This window comes from Apostichopus japonicus, chromosome 16 (genome assembly GCF_037975245.1).
Source record: "Apostichopus japonicus isolate 1M-3 chromosome 16, ASM3797524v1, whole genome shotgun sequence".
Classification (NCBI taxonomy): Eukaryota; Metazoa; Echinodermata; class Holothuroidea; order Aspidochirotida; family Stichopodidae; genus Apostichopus; species Apostichopus japonicus.
This window is the reverse complement of record NC_092576.1, coordinates 45,988,837-46,001,695: the sequence shown is the minus strand read 5'-3', so window position 1 is coordinate 46,001,695 and position 12,859 is coordinate 45,988,837. Positions and strand designations below refer to the sequence as shown.

The 12,859-nt window shown below is 39.4% G+C and overlaps 1 protein-coding gene across 2 annotated transcripts in view; it reads left to right on the top strand.

Moving 5' to 3' along the window:
* The first annotated feature begins 6,292 nt into the window (after nucleotides 1-6,292).
* LOC139983787 (inactive phospholipase C-like protein 2) overlaps nucleotides 6,293-12,859 on the top strand; it is a 90,190-nt gene continuing 83,623 nt past the window's right edge. Inside the window, exons 1-2 of one of the 2 annotated variants that reach the window (XM_071997563.1) lie at nucleotides 6,293-6,578; nucleotides 12,261-12,410. In XM_071997563.1, coding sequence (XP_071853664.1) covers nucleotides 6,365-6,578; nucleotides 12,261-12,410 — 364 coding nt within the window. In that variant the 5' untranslated portion in view covers nucleotides 6,293-6,364. The remainder of the gene's footprint in view (nucleotides 6,579-12,260; nucleotides 12,411-12,859) is intronic. The other variant, XM_071997562.1, reaches the window with a different exon arrangement.

The window sequence follows — 12,859 nt, the reverse complement described above, 5'->3', positions numbered from 1 at the left end:
TATTGTAATGATGAATATCACTGTTACATATTAAGTAGTCATTAAAAGCATTTGGTAACAGTCCATTCCATGCCTTATTCCATTTACCACCCATATTAATATCAGCATTCCATGTATTTTTTTTTAGAAATATTAAAAACTATATCTTTTGTTTTATCAATATTCAATGATAATTTGTTGCCAGCGAACCAGTCGCTATACTTGTCTAATTCAGTTGATACTTCAATAAGAAATAAAGTTCTCGATTGTGATACGAAGAAAATATTTGTGTTGTCAGCAAACAAAACAACTTTAACTTTATCAGAAACATTGGTAATGTCATTGACATATAGGATAAAAAACAATGGACCAAGTATAGAGCCTTGTGGCACACCGCATTGAATTCTCTCCGGTTGGGAATGAGCATTTTTGTAGGATGTATATTGGTAGCCGTTTGCTAAGTAACTGTCGATCCAGTTAAGAGGGGTTCCTCTTATGCCGTAACAGTGTAATTTATTAAGCAGAATTGTGTGGTCTATTGTGTCAAAGGCCTTTGAGAGGTCCAGGAAAACCCCGACACAGGTACTATTCTTGTTAAGATTACTGTTTAAATTGTCAATGGCATCAGCTATTGCTAGCTCAGTGGAGTGTTCAGGACGGAATCCCTACTGTTCGTGGCATAAAATGTTATATTTTGAAATAAAGTTAAAAATACGATTATACATAAGCGTTTCAACTATTTTGGAAAAAAACATGATAATAGTGATATAGGTCGATAATTTTCAAAGTTTTCTGAATCCCCTTTCTTAAAGACAGGGATGACCTTGGCAATTTTTAGCATATCAGGAAAAATACCGGAATTGAACGACAAATTGCAAATATGGGTTGATGGTTTGGTAATAAATCGAATAACTTGTCTTACAATACCAGTCTTAAAATCATCGGATCCAGCTGCTTTATTGGGTTTTATGCAGGAGGTTGCTGTTTTGAACAACTCCTCCTCAATAACTGGATGAACAAACATGGAATTAGTGTTAACATCAATGTTCACGGATTCATGTGTTTTACGTTTGTGGTAGATTTTACTTGCCAGTGATGGCCCCAGATTGACGAAAAAGTCATTAAATTTATTAGCAATATCATGGTCGGTGTTAATCTGTTAGTCACCATCCTTGAAAGAAGAGGGATACGATGATTGTTTACGACCCTTATGGAGTATTTGGTTAATGGTATCCCATGTGCCTTTTGGGTTACTCCTCGCATTATAAAATTTGTTGTTGAAATATAATTTTCTAGAAAATTCGATTACATGATTGAGCTTATTGCGATATTGAGAATATATAGTTTTCTTTACATCAGACGGGTTCTTTATATGTCTTTTAAATAGCTTATCTTTTCTTTTAATAGAAACAAGAATACCTTTAGTAATACAAGGGTTCCTTTTGCTTCGTCTCTTTTTGGCATTTACACGGTACTTGGGAAAGCATTCGTTGTATACAGGGTTAACAGAATTGAAGAAATACAATAGGCAATGTTTGTGTCATTTTGCATTGTTGAACATGCATAATTTCAATCTGTTGCATTCTAACTACTAAAAATGTATAATTTGTTTTCATGTTTTCACGGTCAATAAATGGCAATTACCGATCGTCTAAAGGCAATTGCAGTGTTTAAGTCATATATTAGTCGTGTCGAAGCTATCTAGCTGCCGTAAGCTGATGAATTACCCATAGATGACGTCTCGAAGCAACTTGTTAGGGATAAATGCCCTTGTCACATCGCACTTTTATTGCTAAAATACAAAATAGGCTTAGGAGTGAGCAGTACTTAGTGAAGATCGCGTCTATAAGGAACGACATAGACGCTGATTTCGGGAATGATTTGTAAATAATTACATGAATTGCAAAGAGAAACACCTGGGTAAGCATTTCCACGGTTAGGAAATAAATAGCTATTATCGATCGGCTATAGGCAATTGCAGCGATTACGTCATCTGTTTCTCGTGTCGAAGGTAAACCGATAGCTATTACCGATTGACTGGACGACGAGAACGTGTCGAAGCTACTTAGGCTATGCTACCATGTTAACTTAAGTACAAGCGGCCTGTTGGTTAATAGGTATGGCTCTCGTTCTGTATGAGCGAGATCCCGGGTTCGACTCCCAGTCAACATGTTTTCCTTACATTTTATCCTTTTATTTCGATTTGCACTATTGTTGAACATGCAGAATTTGAATCTGTTGCATTGTAACTACTTAAAGGTATAATTTGTTTTCACGGTCAATAAATAGCTATTACCGATCGTCTATAGGCAATTACATTGTATACGTCATATATTACTCGTGTCGAAGCTATCTAATCGCCGTAAGCACATGAAGTAGTACATGATGTCTCGAATCTACAGATCTGTTTCTTGTATCGAAGGTACACCGATAGCTATTACCGATTGACTGAACGACAACGTGTCGAAGCTACTTACGCTGTGCTGCCATGTTAGCTTATGCTCTCTTTCGAGATCCGGCTTTAGGAATCACAAATGATTTTCGAGTTGGTTAGCATCATGTTTGATCACTAGATGTCACCGAAAACAGATCTAGTATTGTTCGATACAGGTGACAAACGCCTACAGTGGAATTACGTGGATAACATACTCAAGTAGTTTCAAATAAAAGTAAATCGCCAAGATATTTGGTCACATTTTGGTGTAGGAGCATGCCAGTAAGGCAAATCTACTGCAGAATCTTATTTCATATTCATATTCATATTCACCCACGTCGCCCCGCACAAACACGTAGCGGTCCATAAACTTTGGTTAGGAATATATTTGACGCACCGGAATAGATGACCTTCTTGACCCTTATACGATAAAGAATTCTTCATTTAAATATCTTCGTTTGATGCTTCGAAACTAAAGGAATAGATTAAAAAAAACACAAAATAGATCCCAATATTTTCTTTCGGTTAACGACACAGAAATAACTACAATTTAAATATGTGACCCTAGTTAGATTTGTACATATTTAGCAACATATCATAGAAGTTTGATGAAGACTGTGGATTTGATTCAAGCTTGTATGCATATTTCAATATCAATTATATGTAATGCGATAGTTTATGATAGCCCTTACTCTGTACACGGCATACTCCTGTCACTCTTTCCGCCCACTCCCAATTATATGTAATGCGATAGTTTATGATAGCCCTTTCGCTGTAGCAGGCATACTCCTGTCCCACTTTCCGCCCACTGCCAATTATATGTAATGGATAGTTTATGATAGCCCTTTCTCTGTACACTCCGTACTCCTGTCCCACTTTCCGCCCACTGCCAATTATATGTAATGCGATAGTTTATGATAGCCCTTTCTCTGTACACTCCGTACTCCTGTCCCACTTTCCGCCCACTGCCAATTATATGTAATGCGATAGTTTATGATAGCCCTTTCTCTGTACCCTCCGTACTCCTGTCCCACTTTCCGCCCACTCCCAATTATATGTAATGCGATAGTTTATGATAGCCCTTTCTCTGTACCCTCCGTACTCCTGTCCCACTTTCCGCCCACTGCCAATTATATGTAATGCGATAGTTTATGATAGCCCTTTCTCTGTACCCTCCGTACTCCTGTCCCACTTTCCGCCCACTGCCAATTATATGTAATGCGATAGTTTATGATAGCCCTTTCTCTGTACCCTCCGTACTCCTGTCCCACTTTCCGCCCACTGCCAATTATATGTAATGCGATAGTTTATGATAGCCCTTTCTCTGTACCCTCCGTACTCCTGTCCCACTTTCCGCCCACTCCCAATTATATGTAATGCGATAGTTTATGATAGCCCTTTCTCTGTACCCTCCGTACTCCTGTCCCACTTTCCGCCCACTGCCAATTATATGTAATGCGATAGTTTATGATAGCCCTTTCTCTGTACCCTCCGTACCCCTGTCCCACTTTCCGCCCACTCCCAATTATATGTAATGCGATAGTTTATGATAGCCCTTTCTCTGTACCCTCCGTACTCCTGTCCCACTTTCCGCCCACTGCCAATTATATGTAATGCGATAGTTTATGATAGCCCTTTCTCTGTACCCTCCGTACTCCTGTCCCACTTTCCGCCCACTGCCAATTATATGTAATGCGATAGTTTATGATAGCCCTTTCTCTGTACCCTCCGTACTCCTGTCCCACTTTCCGCCCACTGCCAATTATATGTAATGCGATAGTTTATGATAGCCCTTTCTCTGTACCCTCCGTACTCCTGTCCCACTTTCCGCCCACTCCCAATTATATGTAATGCGATAGTTTATGATAGCCCTTTCTCTGTACCCTCCGTACTCCTGTCCCACTTTCCGCCCACTGCCAATTATATGTAATGCGATAGTTTATGATAGCCCTTTCTCTGTACCCTCCGTACTCCTGTCCCACTTTCCGCCCACTGCCAATTATATGTAATGCGATAGTTTATGATAGCCCTTTCTCTGTACCATCCGTACTCCTGTCCCACTTTCCGCCCACTCCAGGGCAGTGGCGGCACCAAATTCCAGTCAAAAAAGTCAACATTACAAACCATATCAAGGTTAAATGTCACACATTTAACATGATTTTGTTTTAATAACAAGTTCAATATTCAATAACCAACATCTAAGGTTTGAGATCAAAGGTGAGGTTTTCGAGACCCCATGCAAACTGATCTACCGTTTTTATTGTAAGAACCAGAATAACTGTGTTATGATCATAACTAGTACATTAACATTGTGTTCATCGGTTATGCAGGAAATCAAGGTAGTAACAAACTTAAGCTGAACTAAAATTAAACTGTACTCTCTTGTTAAATGTTGGGTCTACAAATAACAAATTTGACAGTTAACGGTGAAACAGTTAATTTACTTTCCTTTTTTGTGAACCGGTTATAAGACTCGCGTGCCGCCCTCTACAGGGTTAACTTTCTGTTGCTTGCAAGTGAAGTTGTTTTCTTTTCGCTACAAAATGCACACAGCAATGAAACGTAATACCTTGTTATCTGTTATCTAGACCTGAGATGTCCATCGCTGCTATGTACACTGTGTTGTGGGTAATGACCTTAGCTGCATGTATTGACTGTACACTAGTGTCTAATTAATGACGGTAGCAAGCTGTGTGTGTATTTTTCTGGGATCGATGGTGGTGTCTAACACTTCTGTTACACCTCATTCGAAACTAGGTCAGATTACCGGACATTAGACATTCCTTTGTAAGCAAATCTTCACTCCCTTTTAACCGGTTATCGAAAGACGAAATTTGTCGTGCCCCACCCAAGACACCTAGAGTTTCTGCTGACGTATGTGACTGTGTGACCGGTTGGAATGGTACCTAAGATAGAATGAACCCGAAACCCTTTGAACATGTATTCTTCTTTAATATACGCGAGTTGCAGGTGGTCCTGACCGAGTTCTTAAAGCCATTAAACTTGTTGTATCAAACTTTCAAAGACATGTTTAAAAGACATGGTTACTTTATTCCACGACAATTCTTACTATAAGGTATCAATATTTTCGGCAATAACTATTTTCGAAATCGCGTACATGTGAGCAGACGCCGCAACTGTTTCACATAAACACCGACCGATCGTGTTACTTATACCGAATGGATCGTCACCCTGAAAGCTATTTCACGAAAAACGCAATCTATTTCATGACATTTCAAGAAAACCGTTGCTCTAGTATTTCGATACTTTAACTTTCTGGGGAATTCCCCTCTCTCCACTCTTTCTCTCATAGGGACACTTTCTCTCCCCTATGCCCTACCTCTCATATGGACACTTTCTCTCCCCTATGCCCTACCTCTCATATGGACACTTTCTCTCCCCTATGCCCTACCTCTCATATGGACACTTTCTCTCCCCTATGCCCTACCTCTCATATGGAAACTCTCTCTCTCTCCTATGCCCTACCTCTCATATGGACACTTTCTCTCTCCTATGCCCTACCTCTCATATGGACACTTTCTCTCTCCTATGCCCTACCTCTCATAGGGACACTTCCTCTCTCCTATGCCCTACCTCTCATAGGGACACTTTCTCTCCCTATGCCCTACCTCTCATATGGACACTTTCTCTCTCTCCTATGCCCTACCTCTCATATGGACACTTTCTCTCCCCTATGCCCTACCTCTCATATGGACACTTTCTCTCCCCTATGCCCTACCTCTTTCCCCTTCCTCCTGGAGAGGTGACTGTCCAGTGTCAGTCTGCTGTAAAAATGGTGGCGGCATTGCAGAATGTTTTTGTTTTGTGTTAACCTATGTGTTAGGCCTTCCCCGGTACGCACTAGTGTAATGCCACAATACTGTGGTCGTTGTAACACACATATTGAAGCGAACACTATTCTGCACTGTACAAACAGTATTGTCGTGCAAAATGGATTCCGAGGGGCAGGAAGTTGCGATCATGCAGAACACAGCACTACAAGATCAAGACAAATGTTCCGATGAACCTGAAGATGAATCGTCCTTCTCAGGGAAATCTGGTATCCCTAGGAAACCAAGCATCATGAAGGATAATTCCAGGAAAAACTCTCGGAAGAAAACGGTTTCGTTTTCTAGTTTTCCTGAAGATAAGCCGATATCGAAAGGTAAGTTCCCGAAGACAATGTTAATTATGTACGCTAGCTTACTGAATACAAGATGCGAGGCCTTGAGTACAATGAGTGCGCCTAGTGCCAACTGCACAAGGTCCCCAGGTATACGTTTTCAATGAGTCTAGGCTATCCATTGTTTGTTGTATTTCTCCGGTCAAGGCCGCTGTGAATCGGAAAGATATATTGCCTAGGTCTGCATATTTACCACCAAGATAACAAGGGGCAAAAAAGGGAATAGGGTTAGGGGTTAGGAATTATGGTTAGGAGGTAGGGTTAGGGGTATAATCGAATGGTACAGATTCTAACTTGGTACCGATAATCTCTCATGACAATGAACTTCTTTTGACAACAAATTTTGCCCATTCTCAGATCAAGAGAATGAAATATTCAGATAAAAACATTGTCCCTCATTTCTTTATCAAAAACATTAATTGGACACATGTGAGGACATCAGGCAGATGTACATTAAAGACCATGCTTGGTGTGGTACTGCACAAATTGCCCCTGATGTGGCTGTTGACGTGCAGTCCTTCGAGTTTAGTAACTGTGGCTAGCCTATATAGGCTAGTTAGTGTGGCTAGCCTATATAGGCTAGTTAGTGTGGCTAGCCTATATAGGCTAGTTAGTGTGGCTAGCCCTAATACTAGGCTAGTACTGTAACTGCGGCTAGCCTTCATAGGATAATAACTGTGGCTAGCCAATATATTCGGCTACTTATTTAAGGCATAACCACTACAGTATCTACTAATAATATTTGTAACAGATGTTCCTTGGCCTAGCTTCAATGGTTTCATCTCATTTGTTTATCCTGTAATGGAATTCATAATGAAGATTATACAGTAACAGTTGAACTTAGAGGATGCCAACTGTTAGTAAAGTGGGCACACCAAACCACAGGCATCAAGTATATTACTTGTTAGCTGTACATCAATCTCATATTGAAATCATTGCTTAGTAAAGTGGGCACACCCAACCACAGGGATCAAGTATATTACTTGTTACATGTAGCTGTACATCAATCTCATATTGAAATCATTGCTGAGTAAAGTGGGCACACCCAACCACAGGGATCACTTGTTAGCTGTACATCAATCTCATATTGAAATCATTGCTGAGTAAAGTGGGCACACCCAACCACAGGGATCACTTGTTAGCTGTACATCAATCTCATATTGAAATCATTGCTGCCTATGTTGTGATCCCGGTAGTCAAGTGAATCCCGGTAGTCAAGTGAATCCCGGTATCCAGATCCCAGTATTGACGAATTCCGATCACAAAGCAATGTGTAAAGACTACCGCTAGTGGGAAAATAACTGGTTATTACATTCGATATCTTTCCCGGGAATCCTGGACATAATAAAAAATATCTACGTGTTACTATTTGAAATACAAAGGAAACAAAACACGTTTATTTCTGGTATCTGTGTTCTTCTCTCTCTCTCTAAAGGTGATCTGCCTTAAGGCAGGTCCCTCACCAAACACAAAATCATAATAACCGCTCTTCTGCATTCCTTTTCATAGTGAAATAATTTCTACCATCTCTGATATCATCCATCAACATTATTGTCTTTCTCCCTCTTGGTCGCTTCCCGTTCATTCTACCTTCAAGCACATCTTTCAGTAGTCCGTCATGTCTCAAGATGTGCCCAATCCACCTTTTCGTTCTCAGCTTAATAGTTTCTCCCAGCCTGCGGACCTCACCAACCCTCTGTAGAACTTCCTTTGTGACCATGTCTGACCACTTTATGTTCTCAGACTTTCTCCATAGCCACATCTCCAATGCGTCTATTCTTTTTCTGTCCTCTTTCCTTAGTGTCCAGGTTTCTGAGCCATACAGGAATACACTCCACACAAAACATTTCATTAGTCTCTTCTTTAATTGTAACTCAAGACTAGCAGTAAAAAGAGAGTTGTGTAGTTTGAAAGTTTCCTTGGCCATTGCCACTCTTGCTCTGACCTGTTCAAGTTCCTTCCCCTCTATCTCTATGTGAACTCTCCTTTGTTCCCTTCCAATCTTCATGACTTTCGTTTTCTTCATGTTAATCCTCATCCCATACTGGTTGACAACTCTGTTGGTATTCTCCATCATACGTTGAAGTCCAGCCTCCGTGCTTGCTAACATTGCCTGGTCATCTGCAAAACGTACCGACTTTATCCATTGTCCTCCAACTTGTATTCCTTCTTGAATTTCATCAAGTGCGTCAATTATCATGGCTTCTGCGTAGATGTTAAATAGGACTGGAGACATAAGACATCCTTATCTCACTCCTCTCCCTATTGTGGCTGATTTTGTTTTGCCCATGGTAGTTCTTACTACCGCTGTCTGTTTCATGTACAACTCGGCGATGAGCTTTCTGTCCCTCCAGTCTATACCAATCTTCTTTAGAATCTCCATTAACTTGCTCCAGTTTACCCGGTCAAAGGCCTTCTCGAAGTCCACAAAACAGACAAACACATCTTGATTGAATTCTATGCCGCGCTCACTTAGTACTCACATAATTCCAATCGCCTCCCTAGTTCCACAGCCTTTTCTAAATCCAAATTGATCTCTTCCTATCCATTCGTTGGCATGTTTCTCCAGTCTGGTTGTGAGCACATGTAGGAGAACTTTTGATGCATGGGATATTAGACTGATAGTTCGATGTTCTTCACACTTAGTTGTATTCTTCTTCTTCTGCAATGGCACGAGAATGCTTCTGCAGAAATCATCAGGCCATTTACCGCCTTGGTAAATATCCATACAGATGTTGAAAAATTCTCTCTGTGCTCCCTTGTCTAAGGCTGCTATGAATTCGGCGGGGATGCCATCTTCTCCTTCTGCTTTTCCTCCTTTCAGTCTGGTTATCGCCGCTCTTATCTCGCTTTCCAATAGGTCCGGTCCGATGTCATCAATTTGTATGTGTTGTTCTTCCTCCAAGGGGAGCTCATTTGGTTTTGCAGACTTTCCATACAGATCTTCTATGTATTCTATCCACCTTGCTTTAATTGGCTCAGCTTCAGTTAGCATCCTTCCATGTTTATCTTCCAATACCTGGGTATTATTATAGTTCTTACTGTAGTGTAAAAAATATCTGATCAATGTATGTACTGGCCTAAAGCTAAGGAATCTACCTTTCACGTAATAATTATGAGCTAGGCTACACCAAATATCTAAAGTTACTTTGGCTCAGTATGTTGCAGGATATAATAAGCGGTTATTACCGATTACTTATCATTTCATCATTTTCGTGAAACTGGCTTAATGCAAGATTTAATGTTATGCATGATTACCAACATGATTGTTCAACATCGAACTTTGACTTCCTGATTGCTCATATTTAGTGGCAGTCTTAATCATTCTCGACTCGTACTCGAAGGCGTAGACTAATAACCGGAATGCTTCTAATCTCCTTTGAATAGACATCCCAATCATAAACATGTATAACCAGGTATGCTTCTTATCTACTTTGAATAGACATCCCAATCATAAACATGTATAACCGGGTATGCTTCTAATCTCCTTTGAATAGACATCCCAATCATAAATATGTAACCGGGTATGCTTCTGATCTCCTTTGAATAGACATCCCAATCATAAACATGTATAACCAGGTATGCTTCTAATCTCATTTGAATAGACATCCCAACATCCCAATCATAAACATGTATAACCGGGTATGCTTCTAATCTCCTTTGAAAAGACATCCCAATCATAAACATGTATAACCAGGTATGCTTCTAATCTCATTTGAATAGACATCCCAACATCCCAATCATAAACATGTATAACCGGGTATGCTTCTAATCTCCTTTGAATAGACATCCCAATCATAAACATGTAACCGAGTATGCTTCTAATCTCCTTTGAATAGACATCCCAATCATAAACATGTATAACCTGGTATGCTTCTAATCTCCTTTGAAAAGACATCCCAATCATAAACATGTATAACCAGGTATGCTTCTAATCTCATTTGAATAGACATCCCAACATCCCAATCATAAACATGTATAACCGGGTATGCTTCTAATCTCCTTTGAATAGACATCCCAATCATAAACATGTAACCGAGTATGCTTCTAATCTCCTTTGAATAGACATCCCAATCATAAACATGTATAACCAGGTATGCTTCTTATCTACTTTGAATAGACATCCCAATCATAAACATGTATAACCGGGTATGCTTCTAATCTCCTTTGAATAGACATCCCAATCATAAACATGTAACCGGAATGCTTCTAATCTCCTTTGAATAGACATCCCAATCATAAACATGTATAACCAGGTATGCTTCTTATCTACTTTGAATAGACATCCCAATCATAAACATGTATAACCGGGTATGCTTCTAATCTCCTTTGAATAGACATCCCAATCATAAATATGTAACCGGGTATGCTTCTGATCTCCTTTGAATAGACATCCCAATCATAAACATGTATAACCAGGTATGCTTCTAATCTCATTTGAATAGACATCCCAACATCCCAATCATAAACATGTATAACCGGGTATGCTTCTAATCTCCTTTGAAAAGACATCCCAATCATAAACATGTATAACCAGGTATGCTTCTAATCTCATTTGAATAGACATCCCAACATCCCAATCATAAACATGTATAACCGGGTATGCTTCTAATCTCCTTTGAATAGACATCCCAATCATAAACATGTAACCGAGTATGCTTCTAATCTCCTTTGAATAGACATCCCAATCATAAACATGTATAACCTGGTATGCTTCTAATCTCCTTTGAAAAGACATCCCAATCATAAACATGTATAACCAGGTATGCTTCTAATCTCATTTGAATAGACATCCCAACATCCCAATCATAAACATGTATAACCGGGTATGCTTCTAATCTCCTTTGAATAGACATCCCAATCATAAACATGTAACCGAGTATGCTTCTAATCTCCTTTGAATAGACATCCCAATCATAAACATGTATAACCTGGTATGCTTCTAATCTCCTTTGAAAAGACATGTCCCAATCATACTGTAAACATGTATAACCGGGTATGCTTCTAATCTCCTTTGAATAGACATCCCAATCATAAACATGTAACCGGGTGTGCTTCTGATCTCCTTTGAATTGACATGTCCCAATCATAAACATGTATAACCCGGTATGCTTCAAATACCCTTGGAAAAGACATCCTCATCATAAACATGTATAACTGGGTATACTTCTAATCTCCGGGTATGCTTCTAATCTCCTTTGAATTGACAAGTTTTGTTTGAAGTGTTGAACACATACGGCAAATAAGCTATTCGTCTGTCAAACCTACTGTAAGCAGGGTTTTAATAGTCCAACATGAGTTTTGGTTGTCTCGGATGTCGGACATCTGTTATATTTGATCCCTGAAGTGTTTAGTCTGGTACACAAAATGTTGTTTGTTGATTTCATCATCTTTGCCTACATAAGGTACATATTTTGTGCAATACATATAAGAAGCAGCTTGTCATTGCAAGTGCTTGGTGCATCCTGATTGCAGCTGCTAGGTCATATCCCTAAAACTACATTTAGTACATGTATATAGAAGCAATAATAATAAACATGGATGATATCTGATATTGTATCTCTCTCTAGATTAAATAATTTAAAATGTAGGGTTAGAGTAAGGAAGTAGAGTGAAATATGATCGTATTCAAGCCTATTTAACGTTTAGCAAATTCTTATTCAGTTTCAGATTGTATTGCTATTATGCAGGCTGGTAGTGAATTGATCAAGTTACGTGCACCCTCACGTCAGTTCCACAGAATTTTCTCTCTCAGTGAAGACCACCAAGAAATAAAATGGCACCCATCTTCCAAGAAGCCAGACAGAGCCAGGGGTGAGTCAACAGATTTCTGTTACACAATTCAGATAATAATAGGTCATTGTTATCAATTCAGATAATAATAGGTCATTGTTATCAATTCAGACAGTAATAGGTAATTATCAGCTGAATGACAGCTGAATGAATAAGAAAAGCCACTGAGTGTCTGTAATTCTACTGTATCATAGGGAGTAAGGATAGGTAACAGAAGAGCTCTTGTGACAGCTGAATGAATAAGAAAAGCCACTGAGTGTCTGTAATTCTATCATAGGGAGTAAGGATAGGTAACAGAAGAGCTCTTGTAAAAGTTGAATGAATAAGAAAAGCCACTGAGTGTCTGTAATTCTATCATAGGGAGTAAGGATAGGTAACAGAAGAGCTCTTGTAAAAGTTGAATGAATAAGAAAAGCCACTGAGTGTCTGTAATTCTATCATAGGGAGTAAGGATAGGTAACAGAAGAGCT